Genomic DNA, 19173 nt, shown 5'->3' on the forward strand with positions numbered 1-19173 from the left:
GACAGAACTACCCAAACCGACTGTACGGTATAATTCCTTCTCTGCGGTTTTCCACATATCATGATGTTGATTTCAGAAACTGTCAGTTAAAACTCGCAGCTAATTTTTAGTGCCTGTCCCTGTAATAGTACGTACTTTATAGGCCTAATGTATTAGTGGAACTTCAAAGAAGTTGCAGTATAATTTCACTGACACTTCCCTTGTAAGAGCTAAGACTGATAGGCTACACAGCTGCGCTCACCACACAGAACACAGACATATTGCACGCCGCAGAGACGTGTGACTTGCGGCAAAATGGGATAACTATTGCTTAAAGGGGAAATAAAACGAGATAACAATAAATTATGATTAATCAGAGGAGAAAATTACTTAGGTCCAATCCATAGAAGAATGAAGGTATTGGTAATAGAATCAGAGGGTGCCATGAACGATATGAAAATGAGACTCCCTAGGCCTTACAAACCTAGCACCGTGAAGGTCAAGAGAACCATAACTGACCAAAAGACGACGAAAGAGAGGATTTTGACAGAAAGGAGAATATACTATGTAACCGGACAACCAGAAAATCGGTCAAAGCGACACCAATACAGTCATACGAAATCCAACTTCGTTGGTGTGGATATTATTATTATTATTATTATTATTATTATTATTATTATTATTATTATTATTATTATTATTATTATTAATTTTAGACTGCCATGGACCATATCATTTCAAGTGTATCCTTCTTTCGGATTTGACATTTACCCAAACTCCCGGATTCGTTCTCGCTGTTGCTCTTTTCTCTCCTGTGACAGTCGGACGCATTTCAGGATGTCATTTTCATGGATCCTCGGCGTTTTGAGAGCTTTATCCATCTAACTGAACCAAATCCCTTTAGTTTCCTTCTTATGAAAGTCGATAATGATCCAACAGGCCAATCATCATGAACTGATTCGCATCCCTCGCCCAATCGGTAATCAGCCATCCGAGTATCGGCAGCCAGAACCGAACATCAAGCACTCTGCACGGCTCACAACCCTGGTAGTAACTTGGTTGCAGAGAAACATCTCCGACCCAAATCAACAGTTGATGAACTGTGAAAAGCATGACGGGAAGTTCAGCAAAAGCTACTACTCCAGGTGATAACAAATCCACTGTCACGTTGAGCGATGAATGCAGGCAATCGGATTATGTGCAGCCATCGTCGACATGAGTGAAGGTACAGTATCCGAGACTACTACAAATAAGTTCACACAAAAACAGTGTCATCTTTCGATTCTACTATTATTGAATTCATTAGCCCCACACTTGAAAGTAAATGTAGCAGATAATACAATAATAATAATAATATAGAAAATAAAATGATGAATCGAAATATTCTTAGTTTGGACGCCAAAACTCACAAAAATCGATCCCTCCAATTTAAATAGAGCATGATAATTTTCTCTTTTCTCCCAGGGCTTGTATATGTGCTGCTTATTGGTTCATCCGTTAGGGGTCTTACCTAACCCTCTGAAAACAATACACATGCAGGAAATGCGTCTAGGTTCTCCAGTACCTTCTCCACATTTTAAAATAACTATATTCTGAATTGCATTAGTGCATGAGCATTTCATTTATACACAAATATATATATATATATATACGGTATGTATAATACACACCTAAATCATTAACACCTGCTCTTCCTTTGCACATAGAATGATCCTATAACAAAAGAGTGGTCTGAACTACCAATTGCAGTGAACCCAATAACCAGTAATTAAAATACGTACACATAATGTCCTTTCCTTATTTTATATTAACACAAATTACAGAATCCCATCATCGACACACAGTATTCTGAGATGAATTCACATACACTGATTCTAACACTTGTTTAAAATATACTTTTACTTGAGTAAATACAAGCTATTGATCTATGCCTATAAACCGTTACCCTTTTACCCTTGACTGCTACATATAGTCTGAAACAAAGAATATAATCTCTGACACCAAGATAGTCGAAGAAATACATAAGCATAAGGCTAGCAAGAATGGTAGTTAGAACACCACACTGTAATGATAAATTGAAGAACAAGCATTCATGCTAGACCATCTCGAATAGGAATTGTCTAAGCAATTAAGCAAGCAAGCAAGCAAGCAAGCAAGCAAGCAAGCAAGAAAGCGAGTAGGTAAATAAGTAATTATGTAAGTAAATAAGCAAGTAATTAATTTCTCCGCCGTACACGTTTATATACACCTCTACCTATCCCACTCGGTCTCGACATGGTGTAGCCCTCTGGACTAGTGTCTATCGAATCATGAGCGAAAGATCTGCCCGGGTTAGATTCCAACATTGCCATCCAATGACCGCAACCTGAATCTGTGGTTTCCATGTCTTAAATTACTTAATGACTGTCCGGCTCCATGGCTAAATGGTTAGCGTGCTGGCCTTTGGCCACAGGGGTCCCGGGTTCGATTCCCGGCAGGCTCCGGAATTTTAACCATAATTGTTAATTTCGCTGGCAGGGGGACTGGGTGTATTTGTCGTCTTCATCATCATTTCATCCTCATCACGATATGCAGGTCGCCTACGGGAGTCAAATCGAAAGACCTGCATATGGCGAGCCGAACTTGTCCTCGGACACTCCCGGCACTAAAAGCCATACGCAGTTTTTTTTAATGACTCAAATGATTTCGCGTTCTTAACACATATATTGAAAACCTCATTTTACATATTAATAAACATACAAAATGTTCATGTAACGTTTTAGGTGGCACTGAAATGTTCAATAACAACAAAAATAATAGCAATAATAACCACAAAGTGAAACAATGTTCATATAAGAAAGGACAATTATTGTAATGAAAACTTGAAAGGAGGAATGATACTTGTTGCTAATTACTTTCCCCGGAGGCGCAATTATTTGCATATAAAATAAACAGGACTTCATACAGAAAATTCTTGCTAGCATTTAACGTCGCAATAACAGACGACGATGTCACAGTAAATGACTAGGGCTGAGAAAATAGTGGTTTTAAGAAAGATAAACGCCCAGAATTGGCCTGATAAGCAAATGGGATCATAAAGAACTATCTCCAGGGCTGTTGATATCCTACTTCCCTGGTCATGCAAAATACTTTGGCTTCGAAAAATTATTCACTCCATAGGCGTCGTAAACCTAGCAACTTCAAGGTCAAGAGAACAAGAATTTGCAGAAATAAGTTGGAATTGAGGATCTTGACACAAGGGAAGATTCACCATGGGCATATCATCAGGATGGACAGCCATGAAGAGTTTCGAAAGTCAAGCATCTAGAAACGAGGATCAGGTGTGACCACAGGTGACTTAGAAAGATAAATCAAAATAATGCAAGATGGAAGAGAAAGGTATGGTCTAGAATCGGCTCGGAACAGACGTGACTAGAAAGCTCTCTGCAAAACCTCTACACTCTCGGGCTGAAAGGATCGATGAAATTTGCTAGCATTTAACGTCACAAAAACAGATGACGATGTAATAGGAAATGACTAGGGCTGAGAACATAGTGGTTTTAAGAAAGATACACGCCCAGAATTTGCCTGATAAGCAAATAGGTTCAAAGAGAACTATCTCCAGTGCTGCTGACAAAGAGTTCGCATTCATGGCATCCCGAAAGGAAGCTTGTAGCTACATGACCCGCGCTGTCGACGAAGTAAAGTAGGAAATAACACAGTAGCCAGGAGGGAGACGTGTCGGCCGATGCTCTCCACTTTACACATTAATCCAAGGTTGTTTCCCAACGGGTGGTATTGATTCCCATGACTCATACAGAGCTGAGTATGCGCTCTCACAAGATCGATATGTTATTACCACACTGCTTGCCTCTCACTCAACACGAATGCTTTAATGGGCGTAGCGTTATCCTTGTCTGTTGTCTGTTTCTAAATGACCATACGTTAGAGTAATTACCGACAGAGATTTTCTGAAACTATCGAACTACCTTCTCGAACACAAGTCCTTCTAATTTTCTAAATAGCCAATGATCAGGCAAATCAAGGCTAGCCAGAAATATTTGCATCAAAAAGATTATATCCTAGACAGGCTATCGTTAAATACCGAAAGCATAAAGAAATAACAATCATTCTTTATTGATATGAAACGCCTCTACTTGCAATTTTCTGAATCAACTAGGCCAAATACGAGGGTTGGGATATAAATCCTAGCAAATACAGTAGAGACAATACGCGACACTCTGCGAGATATCGAGGGACAGCGATTAGAGCTCTGTCTAGCGGAATGACCTGAGAGTTACTGATTCTGTCATAAGAGCACGTGTATTCGTTCATGAAGTTTTTGGGGTTATTTATGCGTTTGCATTAAGTTGACATAAGTAAATAGTAGCGCGAGTCTTTTCTTTGTATCTCCTGTCAATATGAGTGGGAAGATATGTGCTGCATTTGGCTGCAATAACTATGAAGTGCAGAAGGATTCGCGGTCATTCTTCCGTTTCCCTGGTGAAGATAAAATGTAAATACTGTGTTTGCATATATATTCTTCCAGTTACAAGGTATTTTTATAGAAGGCCTACTTCCTAAACTTCTGACCTGCGCGACTCATATTTTAACTGGCTTAAAATATAATAAGCTTATTTTATTGTATTAGTGCAGCAGTTAACCTTCAATACCGATGTGTTGTTGTAGGTGTGATCTGTAGGTTTTGATTTAATTCAGGAAAATGCATATGCATATGTGTGTGTGCCTGGTTGTATTCCAAGTTACCCCATTTGGAATGCCGTAATGCGTTGTCAAGCACTGAAGAAAATATGGGTGATTTAAGAAACGTGATGATGATGATGCAAATTTGCTTTACCCTAGTGTTATGGCAAGTAATGTTTAAAGGGACATTTTGAATGTTTCTGCGGCTAAATTTATAGATTTTCTTTCTGTTACTAGGCTTCAAATTAAAAGGAAAGTTATCCAGCTCTTAAATGTAAACTCATTGAATCACGTGTGTAAGGAATGTGCCGATATTTTTTTGATAAGTGTGCTAATGTGATGTAGAATGATTTTAAATGAGAAAAAAGACAAACCTAGCCTTGAAAGTTCAGGCAGGTATGCCAAAGCTAAAAAAGTAATGCAGAAATGAACTATCAAGTCTTTTGACTTCAGTCCATTTCACATCTTTATTATATGTCTAATTTCAGTCTTTAAATAATAACTTGTTAAATAATTCTTCATTCATGTATCCAGAATTACTTTAGCAACTTTGAAGTTAATATTTTAGCAACACTTTCTTTTTAGACGTAATTTGTTTATCCATTTCCGTACATATATTTCCATTGATATTTGAATTTTGCGCGAATTTTCAGGTCACGCCACTAGTGAATTGTCTCCCATTTTAACAAGGGTAAATCCGGAAGTGTCGCGTATTGTCTCTACTGTATTTGTTCCTAGCAACTAATTTCTTTCCCGCCCGAATGCGGGATCCCCACACAAATGGAAGTATACAGACGGGAGTGAGGAGCGTAAGGTGAATAACACCGAGTAGGTTTACAAGGTGTGGGATATGAAGCAAGGAAACTGTCAGCCATGAAATCCTTTTGCTGCAGTAACCTTTAAGGTAAACCATTAAAGTAGTCTCCTAGATTGCCCACAGTACTTTGCCAACGATGCGGAAGACGTCATGTACCAGTTGTTTCACCATGTGTGAATGTTGCAATTTCATGTTTCACAGCGTTAGCAATGCCCTCTAGTGTTTCAAACCGTCTCCCAAACAATGGTTCTTTCACTTTAGGGATGAGGTCAAAATCGCATTGGGACAGGTCCGGTGAGTGTGGCGGATGTTCCAGTACTTCCCACCTCAGAGGTGGAGTTGCACCGTACAGCCTCTACTGCATGCAGTATGGCGTTGTCATGAAGAAAGATAACATTGTTTCGACATATAACTCAAGTGATGTCCGTCTTCGGTCCACGTCCATGCACTGGGTAATTACTGCAAGTGGCACATCAGTCCGGACACTAACATGTCTTCCGGACCGTTGCACACTACTACTTGTTTCACGTCCGGGCTGGAATACTACTGCCCACCCCGCAACGGCTCAGTGTGAAACAGCATAATACCCCACAGCTTCCACAAGCTCTCTGTGAGATTCTTCGAACGGCCAGTTTATGTACACACTTTGTTCTTGCTTCGTCTCATCCATTCTGTACGGAACCAAACTCACTACTGCAGACCCATTGCGCTGTGCGATTAACTAACTATTATTCACCTCTGTGAGATGATGTCTCTTTCTGTTAATTCATAACATACTATACAGTATTTACTCCAGGAAGGTTCGTTTGTAAGTAGATTCTACTTCCGCTTCGTCCGAGTGACGATACCAACGCTTGAATCTTTCTCCCGGTGAGCGTGATAGACGCGTGTGATTTTCAATAGCTTGTCAATCCAATATCGGCAATTCAAATCCCAGCTAATGTACATGGTTTCTGTGAAATCCACGAAAAATCATGTAAAACTCCAACCTTGTTTTCTTAAATGGTTTCCCCTCCCATTGGAAACGTTTATATTAACATAATCTTGCTCACATTCTACATTTATAGTACGATAATTAGATAAAGAATGCATTCTTTCACTGAAATAGTGAAAAAACGGAGTATAAAATTTGTCTTCTGAGATATGTAAGAAAAATTAGAGCCGTATCTGAAATATTTAACTGATCACTGTTTACACGAAGGAGCTATACCAAATGAATGGAGAATTTCTACAAAAGCCTCGGTGTACGAAGGGCGATAAACATAAAGCAGAATCTGACATGTCTTGCATGTAAGCTCCGGGAAAGCATCCTTTCTGATTACATTAGGCCCATTTGCGAAATAAGGAACTGGTTTCGTAGAATTCAGTACGGGTATAGGAATGAATGAATGAATGAATGAATGAATGAATGAATGAATGAATGAATGAATGAATAATCAATCAATCAATCAATCAATCAATCAATCAATCAATCAATCAATCAATCAATCAATCAATCAATCAATACTGATCTGCATTTAGGGCAGTCGCCCAGGTGGCAGTTGTTTGCCCCAATTTCTCCTCTTGAATTCAAATTTATCTTCACATTGTGATCTTTTCTACTTTTAAAGACACCACTCAAACTTATTCGTTTATCAGTGTCATTACACGCCATCTCTCCATTAACAGCTCGGAACATACCACTTAGTCGAGCAGCTCGTCTCCTTTCTCCCAAGTTTTCCCAGCCCAAACTTTGCAACATTTTTGTAACGCTACTCTTTTGTCGGAAATCACTCAGAACAAATCGAGCTGCTTTTCTTTGGATTTTTTCCAGTTCTTGAATCAAGTAATCCTGGTGAGGGACCCATTAACTGGAACCATATTCTAGTTGGAGTCTTACCAGAGACTTATATGTCCTCCCATTTACATCCTTACCACAACTCCTAAATGACCTAGATAATGTTGTGAGATGGACAGTAGGCAATGGTATGATGATAAACGTGGTGAAAAGTCAGGTTGTGAGATTCACAAATAGGAAAATTTCTCTCAGTTTTAATTACTGCGTTGATGGGGTGAAAAATCCTTTGGGAGATCATTGTAAGTACCTAGGTGTTAATATAAGGAAAGATCTTCATTGGGGTGATCACAAAAATAAGATTGTTAATAAAGGGTACAGATCTCTGCTCATGGTTATGAGGGTTATGGAGCCTACGGGTCCCCTAGTAGCTTTTAATTCTTCAAGGTCTTTCATTAACACGGCTTAGTATTTAAATTTAAGCTACGTGCCATCAATTTTTATTAGTTTTCAGTCTGAAGTTTTGAACACATCGTCCAGAGACAGGGCGAAGGGCTTCATAGATATATGGTTAGCGTGCTGGCCTTTGGTCACAGCAGTTCCGGGTTCGATTCCTCGTGGCTTTATCTTTCTTTCTGCTGATAACTTCATTCTTCGAAAGGTCAGATATTTTATTTATTAGTGAGTCTAAGAATGTAGGCTATTTCATGAGTAATTCAGGAAATAAATCTTCATCTTCAATTATCTCGTGAGCTGAATAGGTCTCTGAAATAAGTATTAAAGTGTTATCCAACAGGAAGCTGAGAATATTGCCAAAAATGCGTTTTATATTTCTATGGAAGTGATATTTATTTAATAAACGTACGGATCAACTATAATAGCCACCAGCTTCATAAAATTGATGGATTCGTTATACGTTCTCAAGAAATTCTGCTGAATCCAATCACAGAGCATTGCGTGCCGAATAATTCGATTGAGCTGTACGCGATCTATTTCTGTTACAAGCCTCAGCTCTCTCCTCTCATGTTGTACTAATTAGAAGGGGGTTGTAGGGATTTTTGCTTGCAGCATGGGCAGTACTATGGCTTGGTTTCATGTAAAGTAAGCCTACCACACAGCCAAAAAACGCCCTTCATTTGACAATTTCAACACAAATGCCGTTTTTACTACATCACTTGATATGCAAAATATTTCAGTTTGAGTGAGAATAAAACGTCAAAGATGTTGGGTGGGTAAGACACATTCGTGCGCGCTACTACCCCAAAACCAGATGTACATAAACGTGTTCCATCTCATAACCATTCGGAATAGGGCTAATGTCCATATACGATCGTTTGCTTCACATTATTGTTCCTGTCATATCCCTGAATATTGACCATTACTCTTGGGACACTCTGTATATACCTCACACAATTAATGCGTTAGCTTGATTTTCAGAAAACAGTTTTTGACCCCAAAATAAGTTACGTAATACACATAGTTCTTAGACGTGTGTCAAACGTACTATTACAGAGTTAAGTAATATTTGTGTACCAAGAAAAAGTATTTAGACGTTTCATAAGCAGATCATGCATGTCTCCCTTTCTGAAGCGGACTGTTTGCCAAAACGCTTTACTATAGAGTAGCCACAGGACTTAGACTGCTATTTGGGTTTTAATTACTTTATAAGCCGGTCGTTGTCACGAGGAAGGATAATGCCATGAGATAGTATGCCCGGGCGTTTTGACTATGGAGAACCCCAGTTTCTGCAAAGTGTCTTCATGCCCCTGTGCAGTGTTTGAGGCTACATTCTCAAGCTGAACAAAGACATTCGTAGATATCGGTTTGCATCGGATGACAACGTTTATGACTGGGTACAGAGTTGGTTCCGTCGACATCTCGCTAGCTTTTTCAACAGTGACTAGGATTGATCGTCTCCTCACGCAGTGAGATAAATTTCTTAACAGTTCTGGTTATTACTTTTTGAGGTACGAAATGTTCTACTATATATTTGTGCAGATGATCCGTTTACATTTGACTGTCCCTTAAACCTTTTTATTCTGTGCTCCCTCTTTCAAGGGATTATTTAGGAGACTTGACCAAGCTGTCTTTCCTTCACTTCAGCAAGCAATGTGACCACACTGCTGAATTTTTGTAATATCAAATATCTTTTCCACTTTCATCTATACTACTGCTAAATGACTTAATATGTTCGTGCATATATAAACGTCAGTGCAACAATTTAAATACATACTACGAAAGAAGAAACTGACCCAAGAAGTAACTGTAATTAAGAGTTTCCTGCACCAGGACTTTACCTGTGGGTAGGCCAGCCGCAGATCATCAGGGCTGATCGAACGATGGTCTTGCAGGGTCACGAAGGCTTGTGTCAGAGGTAGAAGAGACCCAGGAATCCTGCCGTCAGGCCCTCCCTACACACAGACATCAAGCATTGGACTCAGTTGAGACTGATTTCTTGCTCTTATTCAAGTTCGCAGAAGTGGAAAGAAAGAAAATACTACTCACAATCCTACACATACTACGACACTATTGTACTTTTAGGTCCTGGAGATAATCTACAAACATGGTATACACTTGGGAAAGATAAGCCGCTAACAGTTACATCATAACGCCATATACCTAGACAAGTTTATTTCTAGCCATTGCCAGCATTTTAGAATTCATTTAAACAGAAATAGTACCGAATAATAACTAAGAATTATTCACATTTTAATAATATTATACTTATGTGTGGCTGATTCATAACCGAATTCTTCCGGAATAAAAGTAATAATGGTGGAATATACAGGGTATTTCAAAATTATAGGAACACATCGTAAGGGTGTATATAGGACAATGAAACAGGGAAACAGTTCCTCATAAACATACGTCCGAAAACCAACTGTTTCCGAGAAAGTAGTGTAATCACATTTGTAACCGTCACAGCGTTTTTCACTCTTTCTCTTCCAGGTACTAGGCTCCAAATTGGATGCCAACAGCGTCTTTTACGGTATACAGCAAAACTAACACTAATGAAATTACAAACATGCTCTGAACATCAACATACGTCATTATAACATGCAAGGTGACGACAGCAACACGTCTAACTGCGTCGGAACACTATGTGTTCAAAATGCGCGTCGTTACGTCTCACGCATTGTTCATAACGATCTTGGAGATTGTCGACGTGCTGATGAATGCAAGTTGCCGCAAGGACACACATTTTACTGTATCTTCTTTTGTAACTCAGCGCATGTTGATGAATCCGCTTTCCGGTCAGTTAACCCAACTCAGGAATGTTCCCGAATTGCGAGAGAAGATGCAGCCATTTTTATGTTGACGCTCACCTTTTTTTTGCTAGTTGTTTTACGTCGCACCGACACAGATAGGTCTTACTGGCCGCACTTAAGCGACTGCAGCTATCGAGCTCGGTAAAGGCGACCTTAAACATTTGTAAAATATCCAATGTGTCTGCGTAGGTGCACTGTGATTGGAGACGCTTGTGCCCTGGTGTATGCCAGATTTATTAAATTAAATTAAATTGAATGTTAGAGGTGAAAATTAAATCTATATTAACAGACCGAGGTTCTTAATGACTTGTATGTATGTTTTGATTTGGTTCGGTTGCATCATCACGCTGGACATTTTTACAACTTGATATATTCTCCTAGCGTAACCAAGCGACCACTTTTCAGCCCGAAGACCTCCAGATTATGAGGTGCCGCGTGGTTAGCACAACGAATCCTCTCGACCGTAATTCTTGGCTTTCTATACCGGGACCACCATCTCACCATCACATAGTTCCTCAAACCTCGAACCAGCCCTCAGGTCCGGGGAAAACTCCTTAACCTGGCCTGGAATTGAACCCGGGGCCTACAAGTAAAAGGTAAGCACGCTACCCCTACATAACGGGGTTGGCTTTATTTAAGTAACTATTTTTTATTTATTCATGGGCTTGATTGATTGATTGATTGATTGATTGATTGATTGATTGATTGATTGATTGATTGATTGATTGATTGATTGATTGATTGATTGATTGAAAGTGGACCCTCCATAAATCGAAGATACCCATCTTAGGAATAGAATAGAAATTCAGTGCAGACTTTGGGGATAATGTGTACTGTAAGGAGGAGAAATAGTTTCCAAAATCTAATTTAGGAAGCATTATGGGAGAGTGATAGCTGAGTGGTATCGTCACGGCAGCCACTGTGTGAATCCCGGGCAATGCATATGGAATTTTCAAAATGAAAATTCAAGTCATTACTGTTCGCCACTGCAGTGCCCAAAATAAACTGGTAGCTTCGCAGTTCTGTATATCGACGGCTTACTTCTAAAACCTCATATCTCGCAATGCTTTTTCCACCCATTATTTTCCTTAAGACTGGTCACGCCTCCCAGCCACATATTGATATGCAGGCCATCAGAACAATTTTCATTGTGTTATACTGTAGGAGTGTGTAAATACGTGATGAAAACCACGTCCCTACTATACTGCATGATAAGGTCCATTTTCCTTTACACTTGAGCATAGGAAATTGATCACAATGAAAATTGTTCTGATGGACTGCAACTCCATATGTGGCCGGGAGGCGTGGCCAGCCTTAAGGAAAATAATGCGTAGGAAGTGCATCGGGACATACGAGGTTTTAGAAGTAAGCCGACGATATTCTTTCAGCAGCTGTATACGATCTATTTCTTACTGGATAATTGCATGGTTTCCACAACGCCGTTGCTGCTGCTGTTGTTGTTGTTTCAAATTGATTTTAAAGAGTTCCACGTTGCTGATCAATCAATCATTACTGATCTGCATTTAGGGCAGTCGCCCAGGTGGCAAATTCTCTATCTATTGTTTTCCTAGCCTTTTCTTAAATGACTGCAAATAAATTGGAAATTTATCCGTGTCTACCTTCGTGTTGTGATGTCCCTAGTTTTGTTTGTTGCTGCTATTATATGGAGACTGAAAATAAGAAAGTCCCACCCTCATAACCTATGAATGCGCGTGAGATATTTAAAATGAAACGTATCAATACATTGTTCTGGATTCTGCTTAAAACTACAGTTCCCTTGGCTAAAACCACAATATCAAAATTTACGTACTTTTTATTACAGTTTGCTTTACGACGCAGATAGGTCTTATGATGATGACGGACGGGATGGGAAAGGGCTAGAAGTGAGAATTAGGCCTGAATTAAGGTACAGTAAAATGGGGCGATTCCGATCAGATGGTGTGAATCCGAGCGTGGCACCGTATCAACAGTCCCGTAGCTGATCACTGTTTGGGGTTCTAGATGAACTGGTCTCCAATAATAGGAAGTTGTAGCGCACAGTACCAACAATTGCCATTGTGCGCTGATGTTTCTTTCTCATGTGTGCCGCAGTAGTGAAGTGAAGACATCAGTCAAATAACCTCTGTTGTCGACAAGTACCTCAGTTTCATACGATCTATCTTAAACACTACTATTGATTTTCATGTCCATAGTTAACAAAGTTTTGACACTATCCGTACCTAATTATGACATTGCAATCCGATAGTGCGAGTTCATAAGAATCTTCTGAGATGAACTCAAAAATAAATATCCTAGAAAAATTTGTGCTTTTTCGTTTTCCAGAAAAGTAAACTTCACTATTAACAACTTCCTTTCTCAAAAGTGTTATTTCACGTGAATCAACGCTGCCAACTAAATAGAAATATCCCATCATCATCATTGGTTTACACTTCTATGACTGATCAGTTGCCATAAAACATTTCCAGATGATCCTGTCAAGAAATATCTAACCCTATCTCTTTTATGTGGATATATTGCTAATTGAAAATTTACGATTGAAATTTGCCCCGCCAACTACGTACATTTTTCTGGACGAGATTACTACATGAAAGGGAGGAAAAGAGTAAGGATATTTGGCTGTAATTCCATTCGGCAGAGGCCATGATGAACCGATCTTAGACAGGCACAAGCCAACAGCTTCGATATTTCGTAAACTCCATTGCGGAAGATGGCTATCACTATAAAATCTGCAAGATGAAAGGACACAACCAACCTGATCAAGGATGTACCTGTGAACTCTGTAGTCTTTTCTGTGGGAGATATCACATTCTCAAATGTCGAAAAAGAGATAAACCAGTTATCCAGTGTATCAAAGATTAAAACTGTAATAATGTATTTGCACAGATAGGGCTCATTTCATTAATAATAATAATAATAATAATAATAATAATAATAATAATAATAATAATAATAATAATAATAATAATAATAATAATAATAATAATCAATTTCTGGTAAGAAATTTTACGATGGTGAAATAATATACTTTATTTCTGCACTCACTTTATCCTCCTTTATTTCCATTAACCCCATGCTTCTCTATATCACTGTTAGGTAACGTAAAGGTAGAAGGCGAGGTATATAAAATGGTCTATTTAATGCCATAAAAGATTATGATAATGAGTGAATCATCTTTAATGTTCACACTATATATCATTTTACCACTTGGAAATCGTGCAATTTAGGTTTGTTTGGGGATCATACGTATTTTAAATGTTTTGTATAGCACTACTGTTAGAATAAATTTACTGTACTATCTTTACAAACAACGAGTGTAATAAAATTTGGTACATCGTTATAAATACTCAACATACTTTTTAAAACTCAAAATAGTGATCGGATTCCCATATTAGTAGAATGATTCCATTCTTATACGATCGAATTTACACCACCTTGTATGGTGAAATCGATCGACAATCAATATAAACAATAGGGGGAAATATGAGAAAAATATAAATTGATTTGTGAATCTAACATCGTCAAAGTAGAATAGTAAAAAAAAAAAAAAAAAGAAAAATTACCTTGCGATCTGTTTCTTTAGAATTCCTCATTTTTGATAGGATTCACTGCTATACCATTTGAAATAATGTAGACTGCAAGAATGTTTGGGTAGTGTTTCCTGAAGCTTTTGTGTAAAAGTAAGTCACTCGTGGCACAGTATAGGCTAGAAAATTTCATCCTAGGTTGTTAACCCCTATGTAGTGCATGTCTAATGTGAGGATGGATTTCCCTTAGGTATTACTAAAAATGTTAAACGTGTTCAATGGCCGTGTTTTTATGTATAGGATACGGGCGTCGAGGGAAATAAAACCGTCTGTTCCTTATTAGAGCGTGATAGCTCAGAGAAATTGTCGCCAGAGACATGTCAAGATGGATGAGATTTGAATCTGTGTCTGCTCATGAGAGATTATCCAAATAAAGGGTCACGTCCCTGTAGGTAATATTCCAAGTATAACTGTATAATAATAAAATGTAATTGGTTTTATGCCCCACTAATCACGGTTTTAGGGAATAGTCATATCAATGTACCTACATTTTATTTCGCAGGAGTTCTTTTACACGCGGATTAATCTATCGACACGAGGCCGACGCATGAGAGCAACTTCGAATGTTAACTGGGCTAGGCAGTTAGCAGAACCGGCCAGCTTGAAATCACATAGCCATATAACTATATGCTCTGTGGCATTCATAGCCATGTAAATCACGATGTTCGCCTGGTTTGCTCCTTATTTCAAATTCCATAGAGCATATTTCAAATTTAGATTAACATACATTCATATCTGATAAGGGTTGGTCCTGTTGTCTAGGGCTAGCGAAGAAGCCTGTTATCCGAAGGCCCTAGGTTCGATTCCCCGTCAGGGTTCGTACGAACAATTGAGGAGATATTTGACGGTGTAGTAGTAGTCCCGGTCTATACATCCAGGAATAACATCAGGGAGGTTGAATCACGTTGACCTCACGCCGACTCATAACCTGAAATCCTTTAGGGGAGCAGCGGTCGCTTGTAAGCCAAGGTTCATTTTGGCTGTAGCGCCATGTGTTATTTTGTAAGCATAGCCATTCCAAAAAAACTTTAGTTTAATGTGGATGCTGGACGCCACGTCCTTGGACATAGCATCGGTTCTTAAGAAAATTCTTGAAACTATATGATTGTTTCTACCTTATGTTGCGTAGCTATTAACGGTTCGAGCCAGGAAGGATTACGACACTTCCCTCTTGACGTGAAGTCATGCTTATGATGGTCAAGATTAATGCCAAAAACTGGATGGAGAAAATTTGCACACACAGATATGTGAATATATCAGCAAATTCAATGCCGCACATTCATATCAGATTGGCTTTGAAATGGAACCTACCACTTTTACAGCCTTTATGGAACGAATGTCAGCGATGATATGCGCCCAACTATTGACAGGCAGGAGCTTACGTCTTTGTGCCTCTTTGTCTCTTGTGAGGCCTCTGAATGAGTGAATCATGGGCTACTTCTTTCAAAGCTCAAATTCATTTGATTTTTGTTCCTCACTCCATCAGTGTCCGAACCACATTTATTTCATAGGTCAAGGAAATATTCCCATTTAGCCTGGGCGAGATAAAAAATAAGCTTCCGTAGGAGTCACTTCTTGCTCCAGTTGGTTAATCAGTGTTACTTCTGTATTAAGCTCATGTGCAGGGTATGAATGAGGCAGTCTCCCCGAGTTGATCACATGGCCTGTTGTTTTGTTTTGTTAAACATGTCGACGGCTGAGCAGCAGTGTTTGTTCATGTGGGACCGAGCTCGATAGCTGCAGTCGCTTAAGTGCGGCCAGTATCCAGTATTCGGGAGATAGTAGGTTCGAACCCCACTGTCGGCAGCCCTGAAAATGGTTTTCCGTGGTTTCCCATTTTCACGACAGGCAAATGCTGGGGCTGTACCTTAATTAAGGCCACGGTCGCTTCCTTCCCATTCCTAGCCCTTCCCTGTCCCATCGTCGCCATAAGACCTATCTGTGTCGGTGCGACGTAAAGCAACTAGCAAAAAAAAAAAAAAAAAATGTTCATGTGGGTGAAAGTAGATGGTGGTTGTGATTATTGTTTTAGACTAAGTACAACTGGCAAACATCCTCTATTAACGCTAATCAGAGGGGGAAAATGGAAGGTGTCCGATACTTCGAAAAACGAAGGTATTGGCCAAAGAAAGGCAAAGGCCGCGAGTGCGTGAAAATGAAAGACTCCCTAGGCCTTGAATGCTTTAATACCGTCGGAACATAACAGAATGAGTTGACCAAGGGAGGTCGGATAGAACAGACGAAAATGAGAAGCCTGGCACACGTAAGAAGAAGAAGAAGAAGAAGAAGAAGAAGAAGAAGAAGCTACGCCAGGACTCAGTCAAGGGCCCCGTGGTCGCTAACCCACACTCCCAAGTTAAGAGCCCCTGGGGCCCTCTCAGTCACCTCTTACGACAGGCAGGGGATACCGTGGGTGTCATTCTACTGCCTCCACCCACAGGGAGAGGGCAGGGACAGTGCGCAGTGGCGACAGTGGTGGGTTGTGGTATCGAGGAAAATAATCTGTTATAATAACATAATAACACAAACAGCTGTTTGTATTAATGGGACAACAATTATAATTGTGACTTATAACTGATGTCATGACGTCGGCAGCATTGAAGACGGTTTTCCGTGGTTTGCCCATTTTCATATCAGGCAAATGCTGGGATTGTACCTTAATTAAGGCCACGACCGCTTCCTTCCCAGTCCTAGCCCTTCCCATCCTTGCGGCAAAATAATCTGATTTCAAGTTAATAATTTTTATTAGTTTTTAACTTTGAGCTGCATTTTAATACAATAGTTTAATTTGCTGTTCTGTTCGAAGCCCTTTGGCTAAACAGTCAGAGTTGAAGTCTTCGTCTTAGAGGGTCGCAGGTTCGATTCCCATGCGGCTTGAGGATTTTAATTACATCGGGTTAACTCGGGGATTGGCTGCTTTGTCTATCCCAACACACTCCTCTTCATAAACACACAACACACCACGCTGCCAACCATCAAAGGGACACGATTAGGTTGGAGTTTTGAAACCTGTTCCAGGGCCCGAAAGGTTAATTTGTTTGAATTACTCCTTTGTTATCTTGATGATGATGATGATGATGATGATTGTTGTTTGAAGGGGCCTAACATCTAGGTCATCGGCCCCCTGTGTTATCTTGTAGCTATACATAATATTAATTTGAGTATTATATAAGAGGAGATCGCAGAAAAATTACTCAACGAGGACATGCCAACTCTCTCTGAGTATAGGTTCTCAATTCTTTGTTCTCCTATTTTTAGAGGTGTCTTCAACAGAATCTACCCATCTACCAACCGAATTCACGAATATTTACACGCATTCCACATTTCCTTGTAGATCACTCACCTCGCCAGTATGTACGTATGTCGAACCCTTGAACCGTTTCTTTACGGCGTCGGGTATGAAGTGAGATGAAACTTCATAGCGAGCTTTTACGACCGGATGCTCTTCCTGACATCAACCTAATCGGAGGAGTTAATGAGATGAAATGAATGACGTGATAGTAGAAAGGGAGCGGATGGTGAAAGTCGGTGCAGGCACGTAGCCTTCTCCCTGTCTGCTCAAGGCTTTACGTTCCTATCCGACGGACGGATCACCATCAACAGCGTCATATGCCCTCACTCCATATGAACACTGCGGATAAGTTTGGAATTAAATCCAGGTTTTAGTATGCAATATAGTGATTACAAATTGTATACCACCACCTCTCCTACCCTGGCGGACAACATTCTGATGGGGAAAATTTCTTCGATCAACAAGACTGGAACCAGCTAATCACGGTGTCATACCACGTAGACTTCAAGCCTTAACCATCATGGCCACCAGGCGGGCTCACTCCCCTCGCTAGTATTAGAGAATACGCATTCAATACCATAATTGTTAAAAGTAACTTACGTGATATTCCGACCATATTTTATTTCACTCTCCTCATTTGCAACACACAGTTATCTCTCTCCTAAATTCTTCCAGTTGTTTTAATTTACTTCATCAGTATGAAAGGCTGCAGGGAACAATACTTCATGACGAAAATCTATACTGTTATCATTTTGTTTACTAAATAATCATCTTTTGGAACTGTTTTCATTCGTGCATGACAGCAGCCGAAAATTGCTCTTTTCAACCATATTAAAAAAAGGATTTATTTTCTGCGGGCACTGAAAATCATTGCCATCAGTTTATTGGAACAGCGAAAGAACTAGTGAAAGTAAGCTAGCTAACGAAGTCATAATCAAAATTCATCAATCATGTAAAAACGAATAGATAGCTCAGCGGAACATTGTGGAGTTATTTACGGAGTTATTTCGTGAGAAATTCGTAGAGGAATAATACAATATTCTGAAAATTATATAAAGCAGTTTTTCAAACTATAAACTTGCGAGATATCTCCTAAATCTTCGAGTTACGAGTACTTCATAACAGATTACCATTTTGATTAATGTATTTCGTGCGAACAGACTTTTCTAACCTGAATGGTTAGAAAAGCTTGTAAGGCGTTCAAAACCTGTGGTCGAGGCAGCGGAATCGAATCCTCCGGTAGTCTGTTAGGATTTAAGCGATCTTGTACATAAAAGACTAGTGGAAATAGATTTACGTCCATATACATTTTTCCGAGACAAATTTCTAGTAACTGGGCACATTTATGAATGAAATATGCACACTTTTACTACGTCGGTTCGATTGTCTCCAGAATAAGAAAATTAAATGATTTTAATTCCGTTTGATGTCAGAGATAAAAGTAATAAAGATCCAGTATATCGAAATAGAGACATTAGGGAGGGGCTGCAGGTTGGAAGGAAAAAGAGTTACGAATGGTTGTGGAATTAAGGACATGCTGAAGGAACTTAATATTATAGGAAAATGAATTTAGCAAAGAGGTCAGCTAAGGACAGCATGAAGGCAAACATAATTGGCAGTCATATTAATTCTAGTAAAACAAGGAGAAACTAGTTCCAAGAAGGATATCCCAGGAATGATTAATTAACAAGGGGAGTATACATGTGAGGATTTACACACGGCAAATTTTTTAGTCAGCAGTATGTAAGGATTGTTGGATATAAAAACAATGTCCA

At 39.4% G+C, this 19173-nt stretch overlaps 1 protein-coding gene across 1 annotated transcript in view; it reads right to left on the reverse strand.

Annotated features, from left to right (window-relative positions):
- The window catches only part of LOC136858704 (uncharacterized), a 776037-nt gene that overhangs the window by 317628 nt on the left and 439236 nt on the right, over nucleotides 1-19173 (reverse strand). Inside the window, exon 3 of the mRNA XM_068225733.1 lies at nucleotides 9551-9664. Coding sequence (XP_068081834.1) covers nucleotides 9551-9664 — 114 coding nt within the window. The remainder of the gene's footprint in view (nucleotides 1-9550; nucleotides 9665-19173) is intronic.

This window comes from Anabrus simplex, chromosome 1 (genome assembly GCF_040414725.1).
Source record: "Anabrus simplex isolate iqAnaSimp1 chromosome 1, ASM4041472v1, whole genome shotgun sequence".
In the NCBI taxonomy this organism is placed as follows: domain Eukaryota; kingdom Metazoa; phylum Arthropoda; class Insecta; order Orthoptera; family Tettigoniidae; genus Anabrus; species Anabrus simplex.